Source organism: Arvicola amphibius, chromosome 11 (assembly GCF_903992535.2).
Source record: "Arvicola amphibius chromosome 11, mArvAmp1.2, whole genome shotgun sequence".
NCBI classification, from domain to species: domain Eukaryota; kingdom Metazoa; phylum Chordata; class Mammalia; order Rodentia; family Cricetidae; genus Arvicola; species Arvicola amphibius.
The window spans coordinates 73,067,522-73,092,807 of record NC_052057.2 but is presented as its reverse complement, the minus strand read 5'-3'; the positions used below and the strand labels follow the sequence as shown (position 1 = coordinate 73,092,807).

The window sequence follows — 25,286 nt, the reverse complement described above, 5'->3', positions numbered from 1 at the left end:
ATGGATTCCATAACCAACCTCTTGAAAGGGCAAGCTGTTGTGAGAGCCTTTGAGCAAACCAAGCATCTCACACCAGGTCGAGGATTACAAGGTATGTCTGGAATAAATATCAAAGCAAAAATACTGCAGCAGAAGAAAAAGAATGAGCTTTTGTTCCAAAATTCTCCAAACTCCAATTGTGTTTGGATCATATGTGAAAATATTAAAAATCACTGTATTAACTTTTACAAACCTTTTATATTTCTTTGAAAATTTCAAACATTTGATACCTCTAGGGGCAAAACCAAAGATACACAAATTAAAGACACAAAAGACTTAAGTTTCTTTTGAAGTAATGTCTACCTGGTTATATCCCATGGAGGGGAAAGAGCCTTGGGAGTGTGGGATTGGCAAGCAGGCCCCAGACCACAGAGCTTAGCACTATCCCCTTCTTCTGTCTCTTTTTTTGTATTACAATAGCATTTCTGCCTGTATTTGCTTCTGGGGTGGAATCCCTATAAGAAAATAACACTGGGCTCTGGATTTTAGATTTAATACACTTTCTGTTGTAATTTCACTAAGGAAATTTATTAACAATATTCTAGAATAGTAAAATGGACCAAAGCAGCAAATTCTGAATCCAGTGGGCATAGCTGAGAATTGATTGAGTCTTATGAAGGGATTTTCCTATTTGTTTAGAATTCCAGCAGGAAATGGAGGCAAAGCTGAGTTGCCCGAAAAGACTAAGACTTCACCTCAAACAGGACCCCTGGAATCTGCCCAGCAGCGTCCGGGCGCTTGCACAAAACATCAGGAAGTTTGTTGAAGGTCGGTATGCAAAGCAAAGTCTGCTAATGCCCATGCTTTCTGCAGTGATTCCCATGCAGAATAGAATTAAAGGAAGGAAATGGGCAAGGAACAAGGAGATAGAAAAGAAATAAGCCTGCGGGCACTGCAGAGTGTATCGTGAGGAGCACTCCGAATGAATGAAATAGGGTGTGTGCGTAGACAACTGAAACCATGTGAGCTTAAGACTTAGGAGTTTGAAATAATACGAGAAAATTACAAGGAATTAACAAAAAGCACACAGAGCTTAATTTTTATAGGAAGCCTAAAAAGTTTGTTGTGTATCTTTGTGGGAATCTAATTAACTTTATACATTGCATCACGAATTTTTAAAGTTCTGGCCCTGACTGATGGCCACTGGCTGCCATGACATTATTTGCATGGCATCCTGAGAGTGTCACAACCTCTAATTTGGAGACTAGGGTCATGACCAAATGTCTGGAGATATTCTTGATTGCCCCAGCTACAAGTATACGGCTGGCATCCCGCGAGTAGAGGTCAGGAGTGCTGCTAAGCCTACTCCAGCATGCAGGACAGTCTGTCACTGCAAAGGATCATTCCCCTCCCCCCCCAATATGGACAGCGCTAAATTTGAGAAATGTGTACAACAGACCTTCCCAGGCTTATAGCTTTATTTCTTAGCCATTTATCACTAAGCTATAATAAATGATATTCAGCAAGATTCTAGCATACTTCTAGTGACTCCAATTTTATGGTAAATTAGAAATATACTCAAATACAGCAGCTTTGAACACCGGGTTGTGTTGAGAGGACATTTGGATGGATAGATATCAGTCCCCCAGATAAATCACAGATTCTATTCAGTGATGAAATGTTTTGTTATTTGTAACTGAGTCTCTTGACTATATTTTAATTTATGGCTTAATATTGTGGTTTCCTGGGAAACATAACATCCCACTAAAAGTCTGAATCAAAATTGTCTCAAATTATGAATATTTTAAAAATGAGTAAATTTTAAACACACTTTAGGAAGCTGAAGCCCATGTTTTGCAGAGTGGAAGCCATATTTTCTCAGAAGAGTTCCTCTCAGTAGCATAATGCTTCCAGAAGTTGTAAATTCATACAAATGATCTCACCATCTTTGAGGTTTTTGATAATGATAAAAATAGATAGATTAAACAGTAGATAGATAAAATAGATAAGTACAGTATTGATTAGAAATGGACCTATTCCCGAAACTTTGTTTTACTGCTGTTTTAGTAAAAGTATTTCAGCTTTGACATATACATTTCTAACGTAGATAAGATACTCAATAAAAAACATTTGAGAATCTTACATTATTATCTTGTTATGTTTTTATACTCTTTATTCCTCAAGGCACATTTTGAAGTCATAGAGTTAGTAGATATTTGCACATCTAACATTGGTTTATTATTTCTTTGTTCTTTTGATTTATTGATGTTGTGAACATTGGTACTACTCTTGGTCATGAGACTTCAGTAGCTGATTCAGTCTGGCTCTATGTTCTAAGAATCTTATAGTCAATGGCGTGCATGGTAAAGGCATTTTGCAGACTTTAAGTTCTAGATATTTTTCTAAGTTCACTTGAAATGCAGTTACTCTGGGTGAAAACTCCAATTGTGTGTGTTAAATGAGTCTTTGAAAAACAGTTTATTTACCATCTACTGCTTCAGTCTACTGGGCTGTCCTAGGGACAAGGTACGCTGCCATTACTTTTAAATCAGTTGTGATGTGGAACATCCTCAAGTAACTTTCCCAGTTCCTTGCACTTTGTTCCATTTGGCTTCGAGTAATTTTCATCCTACTTAGCAAACTGTGGGGAGTGATGTTATAGTTGTAGCCACATAGATAAGAACAGGTAACAATTTAACTTGACACTTGGCTAGAAATTTGTGTTTTATGTATATCAATGGAGTGCTCCCATTTCTTATGTTTCCTGATGTCTGATTTAAGATTTATACCAAATATGGTATCAAAACATCGTGACTCTTGACCTTTACCTAAGACAGATTGCCAAAGTGTCATTCCAGTATTAGGTGATGATTTCCTCATCCACACATACCTGCTGAACAGATAATAGGGATCAGATAAAAGAATGTAGGCATGTCAATGGGGGACTTATTGATTAATATGTCAAAGAACTGGTAATTGTCTCATGCTTAATCTTTCTGCTAAACATGGTCTCAGGCTACCAGCTAAATTAAGGTATATTTGCTTGATTCCACCATCCCCCTTAAATTTATGCTCAAATTGTGTTACATGACTTCTCCTAGGAAGACCCCATAACCCCAGATAGGGCAACGGCAAAGCAAATAAAGATTTCATCCACATCCAGCTTGGTGAACCAATGGGTTTATTAGGCTACTCAATGTAGCATGGGTGAGGGATAGCTCACAGAAGCATGGATGTGGAGTAACTCAGAGGAAATGGGTGAAGGGTAACTCACGGGAGCATGGGTGAGGGGTACCCCACAGGCCTATGGCTGTGTCACTAGAAAGCCCACCCCAGCATGTGTGATGGCTCTAGATGGCTGCATCATTGTGTGCATTCTTTTCACAAGCCTCAAGCAGTCCACTGCTGGTTAACACAATTGATGGGAGGGCCTTTGTGAGTCTTTGAATTCCCCTGAGCTTTCTGAATGCGCTAAATTTCTTGAGAGTTTAATCTCTTTCTGGGAGAGGATGTTTCACACGGTTGGTAAGTGATGGCACTTTCTCCTCTCCTTAACAATATCATTCTTTTTAAAGTTCTAATGTTATTCTCCCACAAATTTACTTGTTCTTTCTTTATTTTGTTTTTGCCTGAATTTATCATAAGGCCCTTTTTTCATTTTTTCCTTACCTTGCCTTGATAATTTTCTATCCTTCTCTCCACGTTTTCTGATTTGTACACACCATTATCAGATTTTCTTTTACATGTCTTATTCTTGGCTTGCTCTTGGGCACCAGAGCCTGGTAGTGACTTGCTCCCAGATGGATCTAAACGCATCAAGCTACTGGTATAAGCCAGCTTTCACTTTAGCTTCAGAACTATGGCCCAATCCTAGTGTATTAACGAGACAATGAGATATGTTGTTAATTTTCTGGCACATTCCTTTGCCAGCACTTTTCTCACGTATCTCCCTTCTCCCTGCTGGTCTAAACTTACTTTTCTACCAAGTATTTTGTCCTTGCAGAGTCTATATTCCTTGCAGAGTCTATATTATCTTCAGCTAGCTCTAGGTTAGAGTAATAGCACTCTTCATGAGTGTGATACAGCACTTTATTTTTTATTATATTTATTATGTATACAATATTTTGTCTGTGTGTATGCCTGAAGGCCAGAAGAGGGCGCCAGACCTTGTTACAGGCGCCCTTGTTACAGATGGTTGTGAGCCACCATGTGCTTGCTGGGAATTGAACTCAGGACCTTTGGAAGAGCAGGCAATGCTCTTAACCTCTGAGCCATCTCTCCAGCCCCTGATACAGCACTTTAAAAAACCTGCAAAGACCTTAAGTATCTTTCCTGTTCATTTTTCCCACATAGGCCTTTGTAAACATGAAGTATCATTTATGAATGAGATGGACTAATAACTATTAAGTTTTTGAATGCCACAAAGCTAGAGCATAATAAATTGGTTCTCAGTGGAGTGTGCTTTCTTGCCTCTGAAATCCTCTTGTTTCTGCATTCGTGTTTGTCAACTTTATTGCCCTTTGAGTATTGTCTGCATTTCTGATCAGTTAGCCAATTCTCTCTTATTGACACCTATAATGCATAGAACAGAATGATTGGTAACATGTCTCTCCATCCTATAATCTTTATTACATAGAAAGCACTCTTTACTATTGGAAGCCAATGGACACAGTGATAAGTATGAAATTATTATATACCTGTCAAATATTTGTGATTGGCTGTGTGGGATGGAATAGTAGAGTATATTAATTTATATACATGAATTTTTATATAAAATTTTTAGTCATAGAAACAAACATTATTTTCACAGCTTAGCAACACAGCTTATATGTTCAGGAATAGCATTCAGTCTAAAGCAGCCAAGGATTTCCTAGAATTGGGCACTATTTGAATGGTATTCTATTGTGTAATTCAGTACTGAAAGACATTCTAGTGTCTTGGGCAGTTGATAGTTTTTATCTAAGCAGATGGGCGACAGTAGAATGGTAAGCAAATGGCATTTTGATTGCCTAATATAGTAAAAAACATGGTAGTTTTTACTACCAGGATACAAGGTCATGTGAGTTGCAGAAGCACAGTGGATAACTAATAAATGTGCGTTCTTTCTCTGCAGAGGTGAAGTGTCGGATATTACTGGCTCTCCTTGAATACTCAGGTAATATTTTGCCCTATTTTTACTGTCTTAAGCAATGTAGCCCGGATCATAAAGGTCTTAAAATAGGAAATCAATGCCTTCTGCCACCTGGAGAGACAAATGGGGCCCTGACACCTGCCTTCTCTAGAGTACTGGAAAGATTTCTTAAATGTATTTAAGTGTTCTTATAAGGGCACAAAAGCTTAAGGTCATTTTTGATTATAAGTACATATAGAAATACATATAAACACATATTAAAACTGTATCACTACTAAGGGAAAGAAGAAGCTGGGCATGGGAGCACAGGCAGGCAATCCCAGCTTTCAGAAAGCCAAAGAAGGGAGAGAATCGTAGGTTCAGGTCCCTCCTGACTTGCACACCAATCCCCCCTTTCACTAAAACAAGGAGAAAGCTTAAAGGCTGTGGTAATGGGAATAGATGGTGCGCAGGTATGGAATTTCTCATGAAACCATCCAATTGTTGTTGATGATCAGGGATTTATGTAAATATCTTACAGATCTTACATTGAAGCACTTCTACCATGTATTTAGTAGGAGCGCAGCATAATTGGCAATGACACCAAAGGACAATCAAACATTTTATCAAACTCTAAATTACAGATAGTAACTTGTTAGCCTCTTCAAAGCAAGCACTGGTTATTTTTATCACCAACAAATTTCTAAAGCAGCAGCCGTCCCAAGTGTCTATCAAATAGGTGTTGTAAGAAAGCGTTGGTGTGAGAATGTAGCTCCATTGGCAGAATGCTCCTCTAGCAGTCGGAAGTCCCTGTTTGCATGCACAGCATGGTGTGATGGCCAGCATTCCAGAAGAAGACACTTTGCAGAGATGTGTAAGAGCTAGCAGTATCTGTGCACCATGGCACCCGGCAGCATGTTCCAGCTCAGCGGTGGAGCCAGGACCTTTACTGGCTTGCAATTTATTTATTTACTTTTTTAAGATTTAAGAGCCAACTTCTCACTCAATTTTCCAAGTAGGCCTTGAACTCCTTAGCTGAAGTGATTCCCCAGCCTCAAACATTTGTGTATCAAGGAAATGCTGTCACATCTGTCTTGGGATTTTCCTTTTGAAGGCAAAACTCTCAAAATTACACTACAAGTACATGGCTACAGTAGGGGCCATTTGTGACAATTTTAGAGCCTACTGAACTTGGAAAGTTTTGGTGATGAATAAATGAGTAGAGTCAAACGAAGAGACTTTTGGTTAACTGATTGTTCTTTGATTAATAACAGTAACAACAGCAAAAAAATCTTACATTTTGAACTATTCTAAAGATAAATTTCATAGACTAATATTTATAAAATATCATTGGGGACAACTATTGTTGTTTCCATAGTTTAAAGGAGAATAAGTATGTTTTGGAAGAATAATAATAACTAGTAGATGGTATTCATTCGACTCGGATCTTGGATATCATGAGAGGTCACCAAAAATGCTCCCCAGTAAGTAAATTTAAGAAACAGCAAAAGGCATTTTGGAATTTCAAATTTAGTTTCACCGGTTCCAAAAGTGATCCTGGACTGCATAGCCCTCTTCAGTGTTCACATAGACCATTCTTTTGCTAGAAGCTGGGCACAGCTGTTAAGATGCTTGCTGAAGTTCTTTTTTTATTTTTTATAAGACTGGGAAGTTAGAAGAGATTTGGTACAGAAGGACGGTAGGGAATTTTGAATGACTATATAACTTAACAGAAAAGAGTATTTGCTTTCTGGTTCATTTCTTTATCATACTGTTCTTTCTCTGCTCAATAACACAACCAGGTTCCCATTCAGCGCCAAGCACTGCTAGGTGCTTAGAAAAGAGTAGCTGCAGCAATCAGCCTATTAGACTACATTTTGCTTTTAAAATCTTGTTTGTCTTTATTAGATACCTAAGAGGTAGGAAGTAGAAATGAATCTTGTCTTAGTTTCTTTTTATCTTTCAGTACTGGGGGTTGAAGCCAAAACCTTTTTCTTGTTCTTGTCTGGAAAGCACTATACTACTGAGTTATATGACCAGCTTCAAACCCTGTGGCCTAAGACACTATCTGAATGCTTATGAATTGCCTTTAAAGTCTATGTACCATTCAGGTGATGTACCACTTCTGGTCTCGATTCACTAATGATCCTGTGGGAAACAGATTCTCACATTGATATCAATTGTCCATATTAAAGAGAGATGTCCTGGGTTTATGATGGTAGAAATAAGTTCACCATGTTTCCTGGGACAGAGAAAATTTCACAATTTTCAATATTTCAATAATTCTAAAAGGTCCAATCTTTCAATGATTGACATGAGCACTGAGTTAAAATTTGTGCTTCATCCTTTAAACTAAGGAGGCATGGGAACAAAATATGTGCTATAAGGCCATTTAGCAGGGCATTTAATGTGTGAGGGGTTTGCTGCATTGTGGATGAAAGGAGGGGAAGGGGGCATTGAGGAACTGTGGGGATACACATCAGGCCTGTTCACAAGAGCCAAGTGGTGACTGTCACTCCATAAAGCAATGAGCATTTATTAAGTGTCTTTAATTTAAAATTTCATTAGCTTAGAATTTAAATGGCACCATTGCCCAAGACATCTTTCGTGTCTGCCTGTTATTCTAGTATGGCTAGAAATTTGGCCAAGGCTCTGAATGGAGCTTCTCCTACCCCAATATGGACCCTAAGCTTCATCCTCACAGCACATTTAATATTAAAAATGAATCAGTGAGCAGGCATGATGTGTATTTGGCAGAGGTATCAACACTTCTTTTGTGTTAGAAAGACTAATGAATGTTAATTGTGATCTTTTCAATTGTGATCAAGTCAAAGGAAAGTTGGCTTACCTGCATATAGTAAGAGAGAAGCCATGAAGTGTCCAAATATTAGGGAGATGTAAAAAAATAAAATTGAAGAATTTCTCTTCAGGAGCACGTTGGGCATCATTATTTTTACTAGCAGCACAGTTATTAACCCTTGTGCGTTCTCTTCATGGTGATAAAGGAGCCAGAACCTTTGCTCCCGACATGATGACTTCCTACTTTTGATACCAGCAGTTTCTTCCAACTTTTATTTTATTAAATTATTCTCAGGTTATAGGTGGGACTATTCCTGTAACAGCTACTGAGTATTTTTAAAAGTTTATCCAGGTTTTCTATATTGTTCTAGGACACCTAAGAAATAAAGTAAAACTGTCAAAGAGGACCGGGCTGCTCCTTTTTTTGTTTTCAAGCTCACAGGCTTTGTGACTTTCAGTTCCACAGATCCCAAGAGGTCAGGGCATGAATTCACCCCTTTTCCTTCTTTCGTCAGCTCCCATGACCATTGGTTCTGGTCACTTGCTCAGTAGGCAGTTGGTGGATGCCCACTCTGATAGATTTGCACAACTCAAAACACGGGCTTTGCTTCTTTCTTGAGAGTTGAACAGGGTTAATTCCAGTTTTCATGTTGGATGGATACCTGCCAAAATGTCTTTCCCATCTAGCAGCACAAGGAGCATGGAATTATTGAAGGAAGACATCTAGCATGCACATGTTGGTTAAATTAATAAATTGAACCTATGGAATTAGCATATTCAATTCTTTTGGTCTGCCCAAGGAGAACACTCATGTAGTTCAAACTAAAAGAGGAATATTTTAAATATCATTTTAGATGTTTTAATATTTGTTCTATTTTTTAAGAAAAATGTCACAAGTGAATGTTCCTAACATAAAAATTAACACAAAACAACTGTATAATGTTGAAACATGATTTTGGTGGTTATTAAAAACAAATGTTCAATATTCTTGGTAAATGACTTAAAAATTGTGTCTCTGTCAATAAAATGAGAATTCAGTGTTGAAAAATTCAGTTATCTTTATATTTTAAGCCACTATTGGCAGTAGGTATTGATTACACAAGGTTCTTTAAGCACTCAGCCCAGACCCACTTTGCTGAAGAGATTATTTTCCTTGTGTTCCTCTCCTGCACTTGAATTTCATCCCATGCTGAAGGTAGGGCCTGATGTTTATCAGACCTGGAGTCTACACTGATGGCAAATGAATCCTGGATGTCCATCATTTATTTATACGCAAGGCCTGCAGAGTCAGGACACAGAGAAATCATACCTTCAAAGTCAGTTAACCCAAATCCACTCATAGTCCGATAGTACTTCTACTAAACATATTAAAATCAATTTATGCTAAAATTAAATGTATTAGCAAATCAAGGGAAATATAGGCATCCCAGTCTTATAAATGTAGGCATATCTAGTACTCAGGAATTTAAATGAGTAATTCATAAGGTACAGATTTATTTACTAGTACAAGCAGTTGGTCAGCAAATATGCCTTCTTGACTTGTATTAATATTTGGATAGGTTTCCAAGGTGATTATTTTAAAAATATTAATAGTATTCAGTTTGTCAGCAGAAACTATACAATTAAACTTTGAGTCTTTTAGCAAATAAAAATTATATCATATAAGGTAAAAATATAAAGTTTTTTATTTTCCTCAGGATTTTATAAAAGAAATTAATGAGTAAAAATAGACTCATAGTGTATATGAAGGAATTTTTTTTCAAGTTTTATTCTTTGGAATTTTCATACATACACCTAAAGTATCTTGATCATATAGACCCTTCACCTGCTGTTGCAGCTCCCTGGACCTCTGATCACATCTCCTCCCTGATTTCATGTTTTCATTATTTATCTTAATTATTACTATTATTATTATTATTATCCTACCAACTCAAATATTACTGTCCATATGCACATGGCACAGGCCATCTACTAGGGCACAGAGAACCTACCAGTGGCCACACTCCTGAAAATGGGCCTTTCTCTTCCCCAACAGCCTTCAGCTGCCAGTAGCTTGCCAACTAGAGATGAGGTCTGGAAAGCCCATTTATCTTCCATGCTTGAATTTTGAACTGGCTTAAATCTGTGCAGGTCTTGTGTGTGTGCTCATAGCTTCTGTGAGTCTCTTGTGTGCAATAGCCATGCCAGTTCCAGAGGACAGCATTACACAGCATACCCCCACGTGTGGAGACTTCTTTAAATGTCTTTGATATGTGCTAATGTTTAAATCTTGATAAAAGCATATTTAATTTTTTTGTTAAAGAAACTCAAATTTACTCTTCCCCCTTGAGTTAAGTAAGAAAATTAAGCACTAGCTTTAATATATGCTTAATCGTTCATTTTCAAGCTGGGTGCAATGTTGCATACCTTTAATTCCAGCACTTAGGAGTCAGAGGCAGGTAGATCACTATGAGTTCAAGGTCAGCCTGGTCTACAGAATGAATTCCAGGGTAATCAGAGCTACACAGAGAGAACTTGTCTAAAAAAAATATATGATTTTCATTCTGCAATATTCATTTTGCAATTATAATTACATCATTTCCCCCTTCTCTTCCCTCTCTCCAAACTCTCCTATATACTCCTTGCTGCCTTTCAAATTCATGGACTCTTTTTTCAGTAGATGTTGTTACATACATATATGTATAGGTGTCTGCAGGTATATATTCCTAAATACATAAATGTAAGTTGCTCAGTCTATATATTGTTACTTATATCCATATTTGGGGGGCTGACCATTTGGCACTGGATAGCCAATTGGTGTGATCTTCAATGGGAAAGACTATTTCTCCTATTGTCATCATTCCTGAGTTGTCTGTAGTTCTTTGCATAAGGTTGAGGCTTCATTGGTTTCCCCCATCAACTTTGGCATGCCTATCGGTGCCTTTGTTCAGCTCATGTGTAGGCAGTCATGTTGGTGAGACGTTATGGGTGTGGTTTCTGTCACTGTTAGAAGATACAATCCGACAGCAACTCCTTGATTCTCTGGCTCTTACAGTCTTTCTATCCCTTGTAAACAGAGACTTCTGTTTCATTTCCTGGCCATCCAGACCTGAATAATCACACAGAAACTGTATAAATTACAACACTGTTTGGCCAATGGCTTAGGCATATTTCTACCTCACTCTTACATTTTAAATTAACCCATTTCTATTAATCTATGTATCACCATGAGTCTATGGTCAGCCCATAAGGTTCCAGAGTCTGTCTCCTTCGAAAGCTACATGGCATCTCTGACTCTGCCTACTCTCTCTATATATCTCTGTTCGGATTTCAAGCCTGGGTGTGCTCTGCTAAGCCATTGGCCTGAAACAGCCTTATTCATCAACCAATAAAAGCCACGCATACAGAAGGACTTCCCACATCAATCCCTTCTCCCACAATGTTTCCTGAGCCTTCTAAGCCGGAGTTGTTTTATAGATGTATCCATCGGGACTGAACTCTACAACTCGACATTTTGTTTGGCTGTGGTTTTCTGTAATGATCTCTGTCTGTTGCAAAAAGAAGTTTCCTTCATACTACACTTATCTGTGGACATAAGGATATTTAGAAGTTAGGGCTATGTAGGTTTAATAAGGTGGCGGTTTTATGTTCTTCTCCAAGATCCATGATTTCATTAGTTCTGGATTGTTGCCTAGGTTTCTCGAAACAGCGTTTCCCTTTATACTGAGTAGATCTTAAATCCAGAGAGCTGTTGGTTAGTGCCGAAGTACGTGTGATACTACTGCATCCTTACAGTTACTGTGCCATGCTGGTGGTGGTCTCTGCAACATTTTCTTTCCATATTGTAGACTTGAGATGGGGTTTCTCTATATTCCTGGCTGTCCTGGAACTTACAATATAGACCAGGCCAGCCTTGAAATCACAGAGATCTGTGCTGGTATTAAAAGTGTGTACCGTTACACCTGCCTGCTGTAACATTTGAAAGCTTCCTTTGTATTCTTTTCAATCAGATAGTGAAACCCAGCTCCGGAGAGACATGGTTTTCTGCCAAAGTCTTGTGGCCACTGTCTGCGCCTTCTCTGAGCAGCTCATGGCGGCCTTAAACCAGATGTTTGACAACAGCAAGGAAAATGAAATGGAGACTTGGGAAGCCAGCAGAAGGTGGCTGGACCAGATTGCAAATGCAGGTGTTCTCTTCCACTTCCAGTCACTTCTGTCACCAAATTTGGTAAGGAATCTTATGACTCCTACGTTCTGTGTCAGCTGAACACATGACCAATATGAAGCAGTTGCCATTTCTCCCTCACTGTTTCCTTCATAGTCATCCAGCTATTTTAAAGGGAAGTTTTTCCCTATGGTCATTCAGGTTTTTTACTAAGAATGTGGAATGTATTCTGTCTTTGCTGATTTTATCTCTTCTCTCTGGCTGCTATAAGCCTGGAGGGACTCCGAAATTAGTCATTCTTAGATCCTTAAGCACTGACTGGAAAAAGTCATGGAAGGAAGGTAGGATTTTATAAATCCAGAAATAACTGCTTCCCTGATACTTGCACTCCGACTGTTGCTAAGAATCTGGGGCATGCTTCACAGACCGGCTACTGTCTGGCAATCTGTTGGAAATTTGCTTGTGCTAAATAATTTAAGTCCTTCCTTTAAATGAGTGTTCTTCATTGAGAGTAAGAACCTTGAGACAACTGCAGTAGAAACTGCCTTGCTTAAGCATGAATAAAGACGGAAAAAAGGATCCTGAACTATTTGAAATATAGACAACTTTGGAGATGTTCATGTAGACTTTCTGTAGTTTTGTGATGTCTTAATGCACAAATGTCTGCTTTTATGTCCATAAACATTTTGAGGCTCATTGAATGGAATTCTGACTTTGAACATGAGAGTCTGTTTCATCTGCTAAAGTACAGATGGATAATGTGGAGTTACCAAGTAGCAGTTTTAAAACAAATGTAGAGGCTCTAATATATTGAAATAGCATTTTCCGTACTGTTGTTTATTGAGATGATTGTTGTACTACACATTCATGGAAGATTCTGGAATTATAAATAGTGGCATCCTTCCCAGGGTGGCTAAGAGATACAGAAGTAGATTATTTTAAGAAGGGTCTATGCACTCCATGTGGGCAGTACATTACATATTTGGTTAATTTAAAGTAAGACACTAGGCAAAGTGTTTAAAAACAAAACCCATAGCATATTTCCAATGTACCCTATGCGTGATAGTCAGGCTACTTCCTAATGATAGTCAGGCTACTTCCTAACTTAGTAGCAGTATTTGCTGATTAAGTGAATGAATGAATGCATGGGTGAGACTTCATTTCTATTCTATCCTCTTTATTTAAATTTTCTGATATCTAATCAATTGCTCCTGCTTGGACTTTAAGCTTAATTTTGTTTGAAGTCTCCAGGATTAGGAGAAAATATTTGCAAATCATAGAGGCAATAAATTGCATAGATTTGAATGTATAAAGAATCCTCAAAACTCAATAGTAATTTTTAAAAAGACCTACTTTAAAAGCGGTGAAGGATTTGAGTAGACACTTCCCTAGAAGATGTAAAAGTAGCCACTAAGCAAATGGCAGATAAACAGTGCCAGCTGCCATTAGAGAAATGGAAGCCAAAGCCCAAAAAAGAGCCCTCTCCTATAACAACTGCTGGCGAGGATCTGTAGAAATTCTACTCCTCGGAAACAAGTCACAGGAACGTAAATAATACAACACGTTTGGAAACAAGCTTACCAGTTCTCCAAGACATTAAACATCATTTCTGTATTCCTGAAATCCTAGTCCTTAGGTTACTACCCAGTGGAAACCCCAGCTTCCATTCACTTAAGAACTTGTGACAAATGCTGCTATCGGTGTTATTCAGAATACCTGAAGACTGTCAGCAGCTCAGGTATTTGTCAGTGGGTGATTGGATAAGTTAAGTGCTGTCTCATCCAGTAAAATCTGACTCAGGCATAGACCGTTTGTAGTACTGATGAGTGCTAGATTGTACAGAAATCCGGGAAGCACAGTCTCAAGGAAACTCGCCTGGCAACCAAGAATGCAGTTTATTTCTACTGTGATAAAACATACTGAATGGATACATTCCAGTTATCAAAGTAGACATCCGATTGCCTGGAGCTAAGCGCTCAGGTAGATGCCGCGGGGAGAATGCCTGATGATGCTCAGTTTCCCGAGGTGATGAGACTACTCCACAATTAGATGGTAGCTCAGCACCACAGACATTAGGGATGCTGAGCTGTGTATTTTGCCTGAGTGAATTCCATATTCTGTGAGTTATATATCTCAACGAAATTGTGCTCTTCTTAAAAACTGGCCTTGTGAAACCTTTACATTTATTTTGGTAATCGGTTTTTCAATCAGAGTTTACTAGAAAAAAAAGTCAAAGAAACCTCTGTATTGGGAGCACAAAGTCCTGAAAGCATACATACCGATAACATCAAATGGACCAAGCAGTTTATAGTTAGTATATATGTATGTACATATGCACACAATAATTACTAAGTAAGAAAGCCATGAATTTGAAGGAGAATGTGAAGGGGTAGATGAGAGAACAAGAAAAGGAAGAGAGAAATGTTGTAATTAAATTATAACCAATAAATAAATAATAAAACAAAGCACAGGCTCACCTGTGACCGTGGCTCTCTGAAAGTCGCAGCCACCCAGGACTGTGCTTCTTGGAGCCCTAGGCCCAACAAGCAGCTGCTAGCTGGTTCTGTCACAGTCCCCAAAACAGTGTGGCTCACACTGCGGTGTTCTGAGACTGAGGTGCTTGCAGCATTTCTCTCGACTCTACTTGACGTCAGAGAAATGGTGCTGTTTTTCAGTCCTGCTGCAAACTTGCGGGCAGTAGGTACTTTTTCTACTACTTCCACAGGAGTTTAGGGCTTTGGGAGATGGTTCAGTGGGTAGGAGCTCCTGCCGTGTGGGCCTGAGGACCTGAGCTGAAATTCTCAGTACCCATATTTCACATGGAAGCCGAAACCAAAACCAAACAACCAACCAACAACAAAACTGTTTGTGCCCCCTTGTATGCCGGTAACTGTAATTTTGTAGTAGGGGAGAGATAGGAAGGAAGGTCCCTAGAACTTGCTAGTTGGGCGAGCTCCAGACTTGCTAGTTGGGCTAGCTCCAGATTCAGTAAAGAGACCTTGACTCAAACGTGAAAAGTGAGAGAGCTGAACACGTGGCATCCGCCTCTGGCCTCCGTGGGCTTATATGTACTTACACACTCGTGTGCCTATCCCAATGACATCATCATCCTGGTGCTCACTTCTGGCTTCTTATAGCAGTTACTACATTCTCCACAGAATACTTAGGCTCATAATGATGACACAATTAACCTAACACATAGAAGTTATCTCTTAATATAGCACTTGTTTTCATTTTTTAAAAATGATTTATTTGTTTTTATTTTATGTGCTTGATGTTTTACCTGAATGTGTGTCTGTGTGAGAGTGTTGGATCCTCTGGAACTAGAGTTACAGACAGTAATGGGCTGCCATGTGGGTGCAGGGAATTGAACCTGGGTCCTTTGGAAGAGAGGCCAGCGCTCTTAAGCACCGAGTCATCTCTCTAGCCCCAGGACTTGTTTTCATAATAACGTGAATTACCCTTTCAAACACATTTAACATGCTTCATACACTTCAACAAGTTTCTCAGAGCTTACTGGAAGCTGGAGCAGGATGAATGTAGAGTTTTTAAAATGTTATTTTATGTAATCTCATTACAGAAGTGAGACGAGTGGTTAAGATGAATTGGATTGTTTATTCATATTCTAGGCTAAGGACCTCCCAAAGTTGGTAAGGTGGGCATGGCATTTGTATGTAATCTCTTTGGAAGACAAATGTATCTGTACGTGGAAACTGCTTTTATCATGGTTTTAGTGAGTAGTAATTGAACAATGAATACATTATTAATAAAACAGGATGATTGTGATTTAATTTGCTTTTAACTTAAAATTAATGGCTTTTTTGCTTCCTAGCTTTTACTTTGTGAACTTTTAGAAGTAAAAGGTCAAAAGCATATATTATTTGTAAATGAGATCATTATGATTAGATTCTATCTATAAGGTAGATTGAATATTATGTATATAATCATTTAAATATTGGAAAAAAATGCAAAATCAGAAAACTATAAAACCATACAAAGAACATGGCACTATGTAGGACATCTTGATTTCATTTTGGACAGGGAGTTTTCAGGAATATCTTGGCACTAATGTTTTCTATGAAATAAAACAGAAGTGAAGGGATTCTTGTTTGCATTTACATTGTGCCATGGGATCTGACAGCGCATCATTTGGTCATCTGATAGATTCTTTCTCTTCATTGTAGAAAGATGAACAAGCCATGCTAGAGGATACACTGGTAGCATTATTTGATTTGGAAAAAGTTTCCTTTTTCTTCAAACCATCAGAAGAGGAGCCCCTGGTTGCAAGTGAGTAACGATGTGTCTACAGAATGTTTCTGGTGGCAGATGATGCCATCTTTTGATTTGCATAGAGTTTCATGAGTTGAGTGATTGAAAAAGGTTTCTTTGCCTTAGACATTTTCCAACATTAGTGCTGACAGGCTGTATTTTAGAAGTCATACTTAAGTAACAGTACTTGTTACATAGTGAACCCATGGATTAATGTTCATGTCTTTAAATTTTGCAAATTACCATTATTTGTCTTTGATGTCAATCTTGTATAAATGTTTAACAATAAGATGTCTGCCAGTCCAAGAAATCTACAGTTTATCTTTAAAAGCAATTTTGTGTGCCTCTTGTTTTTCACAAGTGTTTGGATCTTGTGTATTTTAATAGAAGATATAAGTGTCTTCAGAGATGGGAGGTGTTCGTATGGCCCTTCCCAGTGGCTAGTGTGATAGATAGAAACTCAACAAGTGCGCACGTCAAATCTGTGGCATGATGAAATGATAATCATTCTTTCAGTTGTCTCATCAAAAACTTCATTTGAATGCTTACTTCTTGCCAGAACGATTCTGGGTATCAGGTTCAAAAGAGTTCTGAGCAGAGGGTGTCTTCTGTGGGTTATAAATTGAGGTGAGGAAAGAAAATGACAGGTTGGAAAAACAGACTAATTTGTTAAGTTAAAAGTAACAATAAAGTAGATCAGAATATAAAGATGAAGAAGCAGAGGAAAAGATGCTGTTAGCAGGGTGGGGAGGGCCTCTGGTCTAGGAGGCAGGCCTCTGTAGGGGCTGAGAGTCACACAGAGAGTGGGAGATAGTATGTCAGGCTTCCTCAACTCCCAGGCAGGAGGTTGTGAGACATGTTCTCAGAGCAACAAGCCAGCCTTTCTTGGCCATGGTAGAGCAAGCAAAGAGAACAGAGTATGAGATCAAATAGGAGATAGGACCTTGTAGGACTTCCTGCCATTGAGCTATCTCCAAGTTCCTGGTTCCAAGTGAACAGCAAGACCTGGTTTAAGTAGCCGAAGAGATGCCTCTGTCTGTTGTGTTACATACATCATTCTGAGGGCTGGGCAGAAACTCATAGACCACTTTAGAAGCTCTGGTGTGACCTAAGAGAGAAATCACAGTGACCTGGATGTAAGGGAATCTGTGGGGATAGTAAAATTAAAAATATCAATACTATTTCTGTTAATTTAAGAAGGTAGGAAGGATAGAATTGTCACTAATGTTCATTTCCACTTATAAACAAAAAGACCAATAATATGAAAGTTACTGATACCCAAGAGACAATTGTTATCTGCCAAAATGTGGTAAATTTTGATTAAAAACAAAATTTTAGATAAATTAGGAGGTTGTTACTTGCATGTGTAGAAGGACATTTAGTTTTGCTTGTAGACAGTATGCTTAATTTTGCTGAAGGCTGAGAAAACGATTCTGTGATGTTACCTAATGCTATTCATTCTCTAAAATGCTGCTTGAGGAGCTATAAGCTCTCATCGGCATTTTTTTTGTCCTATGTGCTTTCAAAGTGACATTTTTGACAATCAAGTAATCAGGGGAACCACAATAATGAGCTCTGTGAGTGATTTTTTTTATCTACAGTAAGAGACATTGATGTGTTGGACACATTCCAAACATTAGAGGTAGTTGTGATCCTCTAAGAAAAAGTTAGAGTTTAAATATGACAAAACACTCAGATAGTGCTGTTTAGCAATGTGCTTTATGTGTCTCTTTGGGGTGTAGCTTGGACTTCTGAAGGTGGTTTCCTAGTAAAACACCAATTTCAATGACACACACACGACTCCACCATTAAACAAAAAAAAAAAAAAAAAAAAAAAAAGAAAGAAAGAACAGTCATTGTGGGTTAGGGAAAGGAGTTGACACATAACCATTCAGAAATAAAGTGTATGAGGAGAAGAAGCCTGGAAATCACGATTGAACCTTGAGGGAGAGCATTGGTTAGAAGTGTAGAATAGCATTAAAACAACATAACCTAGACCTTAAAGGAAGGAGAAACTTCCTCATAGAATTGACAAGAGTATCATTTAGAGATTGTTTAGTCGGGTACACACTTTGACCCAAGTGCTATAGAGGGAGAGCTCTAGAGGCGGAGGTGCATTTCTGTGAGTTCTTCCAAGCCCCATTCACATAGTAAGTGTGAGGCTAGCCAGTCACGGTGAGAAGAAGAAGGATAAAGCCACCATATGAGAGTGTGTTTGGCGAGAACAGAGGAGCCTTCAGAGTAACCAGTACAAAAGTTACCCAGAACAAAGGGTAATAGCTGGCTTTTATAAGTTTCGGGGGCTGGTGGAAAGTTTTACACCATGCAATTTAGTCTGGGATAGCGTACTTGACAAAGAGTGTGGAGGAACCAGATACTAGTTAGAACCATAAATCAGAATCAATAAAAATCATAAACAGAAGCTCTTCTTAGCTATGTCCCAGGGAGTGCTGCAGTGTGCATCCATTCTGTTTCCCAGACTGTGGGATCTGGAAATGATGACAGGAGAGAGTTCTCATTGTGAAACCTGACACCCGAGGTCCATCAAGTCTTACTTAAGTGGTAGAAGAAGGTTAGAGCTTGTTCAGGTTTATGGCAGGTAGTTTCATCTCTCCATCTGTGTAGGAGCAGATGTGTCAGGATGACTAATAAAGGCGACATAGCTGGTATAGAGACAGGTTGGCTGCATACCTCCGGAGAGAGGACAGAGTGGAAAGAGAAAGAATGTAGAAGAAATCATTCACTTTTATCTAGACCCTGAATTCAAATTCTGGATCTATTCTCATCAATCAGTGTGCCAACGAAAGCATTAGGTTTTTCCCAGATCAGAGCTGGGTTTAAATAAGACAATGTATTGAAATCCTCAAATGTTACATGATTGTAATCAATATTTGAAACCATTCCCTTACACTTGCTTTTGGATAAGACAAAACGTCTCCTTTATAATCATGATACTGTTAATCTTAAGACAGTTATTAGAAGAGTGAGTACTCGTAAACCCCCAGTGTCTTCATATGGGTCAACTATTGTGTCTGGGTCTATGGGTCCCATAATGGATGAAATAGACGTGGGTCCATGATGTTGATGGTCAAGATGAGACATGATGAGTTGACTACAGAGGTAGTAGATAGACCATATGACGAAATAAAGATGCGTAAACCAAGAAGGTAATGCAGCCTTTTCAGGACTGACTACAGAAAACACCCCATAATGGCAGCTTTAAATAGATCTGAAGGAAGACAACGACTTGGAAAGGCTTAGAGAGAGGCAATCCCAACAGGCTAAAGTAATCATTTTTTAAAGCAAAACTTACTTATAAATTCACATATCCCGTTCACTGCTCTGGTGTCGTATCTTCAGGGATGAAGCCATTGTGGCTGTTTCCTAGGGTGAGTTGCCACAGGAAGTTCCTTCACCCAGCTTGATGGTTCCAAGCTGTTGATCAATTGCGTTCCTCTCAAACTAAATTTGTTTTCCATAGATGATGGCCTTCTGCAAGAAAAACGGTGGTGGGTTTCAGTTCCACGTTACTGTGTGTGTTTAAAAACACTTTTATAGTTTCCTCATTTTGTGTTTGCAGAGTTCCTTGTATATTCTGAGAGCTAGACCTTTCTTTATTCATTGTGTCCTTCGCAGATCCCTTCTCTTAGCTGTGTGCTCATTGTCACATTGTGCTGGCCTCATCTTCCCTAGAGCTCAGATTTAGTGCTAATACAATCGAGATGACAGGATTTTTTTCATTGGCTGTGCCTTCAGTGTTATTTTTAAGAGGACATCATCCATGATCATGTCTTTCTCCTATGCTATCTTCTAGGAGTTAGTTTCATACTTTCTATTTTAGTTTTTTTAACCTACTTTGAATTCATCTTGTAGATGAGCACTATGACAAGATTCTTTTTGTGTGTACATGCCCAATTGTTTCAAAACCAGGGGGATGAAAAACCTATCATGTTACCTGTGCTCCTCTGTCAGGATAAATCGGCAGCTCACTTGGGACTAGTTCACACATTTCTAGACCGCGGTTCCATTCAGCTGCTGTCTATTCTTTGTCCAGTTGCACATTGTCTTAATTTTCTGTACCTGTGGAGTGGGACATGGTGACAGACAGTCCCTGTCCTCTACTTTTCTTCCTCAGCTCTGTGGTAGTTGTTCTCAATCTTTTTCCTCATTGTGCAAACTTTGGAATCATTTTGTTGATATCCATGAATACCTTGGGATCTGAAGAATTTTCATGAAAATTGTATATCAAATTTGAAATAAATAATATCTTGACAATAATGGCTCCTATTAACCATGAACATAGACTAGTTTCCCATTTATTTCTTAATTTTTTGTTTTGTATTTGTCAGAAATTTTATTTTTCTCACATAAATATTGTACATATTTTAGTATATTTATATGTATTGCATTTTAGAAGTGGCTAGTACAAATGGTAGTGTGTTTTTAACTTTGTGTTTTACTTGTTTATTGCTAATATATAGGGAAATAGTTGGATTTTGTATATTAACTTTGTCTCTTGCTTTCTTGATATATATATATATATGTATGTATGTATAATTCTCAGAGAATGTTGTTGATCTCAGATTTGTCTCCCATCAAACTTTTGTAAACAAAAGTTTGCTCCTCTCTTGATGAGTGTTTTCACGTCCTTTTCTTCTATGACTGTCTTAGTGGGAACTTCTAGTGCAGCATTGAAAAGGAGCGGTGGTGAGAGAGGTCATCGTTCTTGCTCCTAATTTAATGGGCAATCATAGTTTCTTACAGTCAACTACAATGTTAGCTATAGCTTTATATATATTTTATCACATGGCAGAAGTCCATCTTTTTACCTCTTGACTGAAAACATATTTTTTTCATGAGTTCATGTTACATTTTGTTAAATGCTTTCCCTGTATGCTGTCAGGATTAGGTAGGTGGGCTTTATTTTTATTTTTTTTGTCAATACATACAGTGGATTACATTAATTTATTTTGCATACCTTGTGTAAATCCTACTTAATATACTAGATTTGATTGGCCTATTCTTGGGTAATTCCTGTGTCCATGAGACTTGTGCACAAGAAAACTGTTTTCATCCTTTCAAGTAGTCTTAAGTTTTTATTACTTCACTGTAAACAAGATGTTCCAATTCTTAAGAAGTTTTACCTCCTTAATTCCCTTTTACCTTTGCTTTATGTCAGTTTAAAATATAGCTGTCTATGACATCATTGTTATCCTTTCAATAACATTATCCACTTGACATAACTTTACCATATTGATGACAAAGACTAAATGCATACAGTTTAATAAACATGGACATATATGATAGCATATGAAGAAAGTAGAATATATAGATATTTAGCAGGTATAAATTTATTTTCTTCCTTCTATCTGTGTCTCTATCTCTGTCATCTGTCTATCTTTCTGTCTATCTCTGTGTCTCTCTTTTTATCCCTATTTATCTCTATATCTACCTCTCTCCATCTTCCCTCTTTCTCTGTAGCAGAGGCTTGGCTAGAACTCCACAATCTTCCTCTGCATGTGTAAACTACCATGCCTTTTTTTCTTCTTAATGTTGTTTTTGGCTTTGGTTATTAATTTTAACAACTGAAGATAAAAATATTCCAATTATGAAAAGGGCTTTCTTCTAAATCTTCAGTTCAGAAACTCATTTCTCTAGTTTCTAAATTAAACCTTTAATGTCTGTTTATGAAAAGTTACAGAAATGAAATAAGCATTGTGAGGTGGCGTAAGGGAAGCTGGTGACTAGCGCTGCCATAGCTCCTTTGCCTAGGTATACAATTCAGTAATAAAGAGGGAGGTTGTCATTTGTGTGGTAAATGGCTTTTGAACTTGAACTCTCTATCCGTTCCAGGAAGGCAGCTTGAAGTGCTAATGTTGAATCAGGAAGACCTGCTATGTCGTGCTCTTAATTTTTAGCTAGTTAGTAGGAGTGTTCTAATTTGAGTATTTTCAGAATGATTTTATAGTCTTTTTTAATGGGGTAGAAATATTGTGGATTCACATGGAAAAAAATGACTTACAGTTGCACCGTGAAATGTTCCCACAGCATTTTAGCCAATCACGTTTGCTGATTTTTTTTATTAAAAAACCATTAATTTTAGAGTATTTTAAAGTAGCTAAAGTATTTAAAGTATTGGAAAGATAATTTCTAATGACCATGAGGCATCCTCAGCAGAACATGGTTCATTTTAGTGTAATGCACAGAGAGCAGAGCTTACAAAACCCATGCTCATTTTGCTAATGGTTGCTATGCAGTCCTTTTTCTCACATATACTTAAAGAGTGTGCTCCGTGGGCTCATTTTGACTGCTTATGAATGAGGCAGCTGCCCTGAGAGACCCTCGTTTAGTTAAGTGAGACATCTGGTGTGTCAGAGTGTAACCAAGTTCCCCATTACAGAAATCGATACTCAGTTCAGTAATAAACCCGTGTCTTTAGCTAGTGGAACTCGGATTCAGTACTCTTTGACGAACAGCGCTTTGCGTGCCACGGGGGCCTAAAATTCAGTGTAAGCGTTCCAGCTCTGAGGAGAAAGGCTTCCCGTAAGGCAAGTGTTGCAGCTCTGAGGGAAAAGACATCCTGGCAGACAGGAGTCAAGGAATACCAAAAGGTCACAACACACAACAAACCTTATACAAGAGATTGACTGGGAAAGACACAAGACCACAAGACAGTGGTTGCCTCTGCATAGGCAAGAAGCAGCTAAGAACTGAGCAGGAGGCAGACAGTCTAGGGTTTCTTGTGGGACAGAGCTTTCCATGACCTGGGTTGGTGGGGTTTTATGAACTCAGGGATTTGTGGGGTTTTGTGGCCTGGTCTTGGCTACCTGCATCTCCGGGGGCTGTAAATGGAGTAGTCTGGCGGGGTTGGGGGTGGGGATGAGAGCCTGGCCATTCGCATGTCTTGAAGGGCTTACACTTTGGAACATTCTTACTGTATTACTTTGTAGTATATTTCAGAATTTATTTTGTAAAAGTTTAACATATTACTGACATAAACCAAATGTACTGTCCAGCATACCCTTGACTTCAGGAAGTAATATGGCGTTTAATGTTTTTCAGATGTCCCTCTTACATACCAAGTGGAAGGAAGCCGGCAGGCCTTGAAAGTTTACTTCTACATTGATAGCTACCATTTTGAGCAACTGCCTCAACGGTTGAAGAATGGAGGAGGCTTTAAAATTCACCCTGTGCTCTTTTCACAAGGTGAGCGAGCTGTTTTCCTTTTCAGGATTTTGGTAGTAAACCATTTTATCTTGATTAATATTTCAAGTACATTTAATGTTAGCAGTGAATTGTTTTCACTAATTTGTAAAAATCCTTTATAATTTTCAGGTAATATGATTGTTTCTGGGAGTGTTCATTAAGAGTGTTTGATTTAAATATATCCATCAAATAGAATTGGGGCATTTTATAAGTTAGAGAAGCAAATTGAATAATTCAAAGAGATAATGGTAAATTAAACTGGTTGGACTGGTTAAATAAAGTATGGCAGAAAAATCAAACGGCTAGCCTACTATATGTCATGGAAGGTGGTCACCAGTGTATTTCTGCTGGGTGTGATGGTACATGCTTATAGTCCCAGCATTCAGGAAGCCGAGGCAGAAAGGATGCTAATTTGAGACCGGTTTGGACCATCCAGTGAGACTTTGTCTGAAAACAAGTTAAACACACATACAGTTTTACTCCGGCTTCTGTTATGTATATATTCACAAATGTACGTGCATACTAAACATTTTCTGTGTCACTGGCTGAACAAACCGATGTCTTTTGTTATTGCTTATGTCAATATGTTAGTTTTTGTGAGAAAATGTGTATTCTTGATCATTTTTTTTCTCCTGTAAGTAAATCAGTGAATGACATCTGCAGTGGAAGAAATTTGGAAAAATGTGAGAATGAAAGTTCTTGCTATGAATTTGAAGAGAAGCCCCTGGGTGTTCAGAAAAGACCAGACATTCACATTACTGTGTAGTCGCTGTTAGTTTAGGAGTAGCCCCCTACCTCCTAAAATGAGTATGCTGGAGTATGTCAGTTTCTGAGTGGTGCCCTACAGAATTGCAGTTTTCTCTCTTTGAGTTTTCAAGGCCTGCTTTACTTACTGTGTACTTTAATAGTCTGATAAAAATGAGCAAAATAGACAGAGAATCAACCAGCATCACATATGCAAACAGTGGAAATTTTGCTTTATATAGCATATGTACTAAAATGAAAGTCTGGTTTTTAAAATATAGGTTGTTCTTCTTCAGGTTTCCAAACTGATTCCCCTCAAAGGGGCAATTCTGTGATTTTTTTAATGAGCTTGTAGTCAGCATTTTAATTTTTCTAAGGTCAGTGTTGTCAATAGTTTGTAAGAAAGAAAATCAAAAAGAAAAGGACACAATGACTGAAAGTAGATCTTTGGAAATATTTGAGATTCACTTGAAATATGTCAGAAGTCCCTGTAGTAAGACTTACTTTGGGGCTGCCAGATCCCCAATATTAACTCAGAGACTTACTATTAATTATGAAAGCTTGGCCTATAGATTAGGCTTGTTCCCAACGAGCTCTTGTAATTTAAATTAACCTGTTTCTATTAATCCTTGTTCTGCCACATGGCTTTTTACTTCTTCCTTCTGTATGTCTGATTACAGTGTATCACTGGGGTCTCCCATGTGCCTAGATTCATCATCCTGAGTTCCTCTCTCTGTCTGGAAGTTCTGTCTAACCTCTACTGCCTAGCTATTGGCCATTCAGCTCTTTACTGAACCAATCAGAAGGCATCTTTCACACAGTGTGATCATTTATCCCACAAAAAGTCAACATAGAGCTGGATAAGACAGAGAATGTTGGACCAGAGTGTTCATTTTTATAGCTTTAATTGAGTGTACAGCTCTTAAGGACTCTGTATCTTTCTTTGTTTTTCTCCTTTATTATGAGAGACAGAGAGTAGACACAGAGAGAGGTAGAGACACACATACACGGAGAAAGAGACAGAGAGACACACAT

General features: G+C 38.2%; 1 protein-coding gene across 2 annotated transcripts in view; it reads left to right on the top strand.

The window, feature by feature from the left end:
• Positions 1 to 25,286, top strand: part of Prex2 (phosphatidylinositol-3,4,5-trisphosphate dependent Rac exchange factor 2) — a 274,501-nt gene that overhangs the window by 169,113 nt on the left and 80,102 nt on the right. For both annotated transcript variants that reach the window (XM_038347373.2, XM_038347374.2), the window contains 6 exons: positions 1 to 91; positions 679 to 807; positions 5,093 to 5,134; positions 11,878 to 12,095; positions 16,217 to 16,319; positions 23,364 to 23,507. In XM_038347373.2, the coding sequence (XP_038203301.1) occupies positions 1 to 91; positions 679 to 807; positions 5,093 to 5,134; positions 11,878 to 12,095; positions 16,217 to 16,319; positions 23,364 to 23,507 (727 nt within the window). The remainder of the gene's footprint in view (positions 92 to 678; positions 808 to 5,092; positions 5,135 to 11,877; positions 12,096 to 16,216; positions 16,320 to 23,363; positions 23,508 to 25,286) is intronic.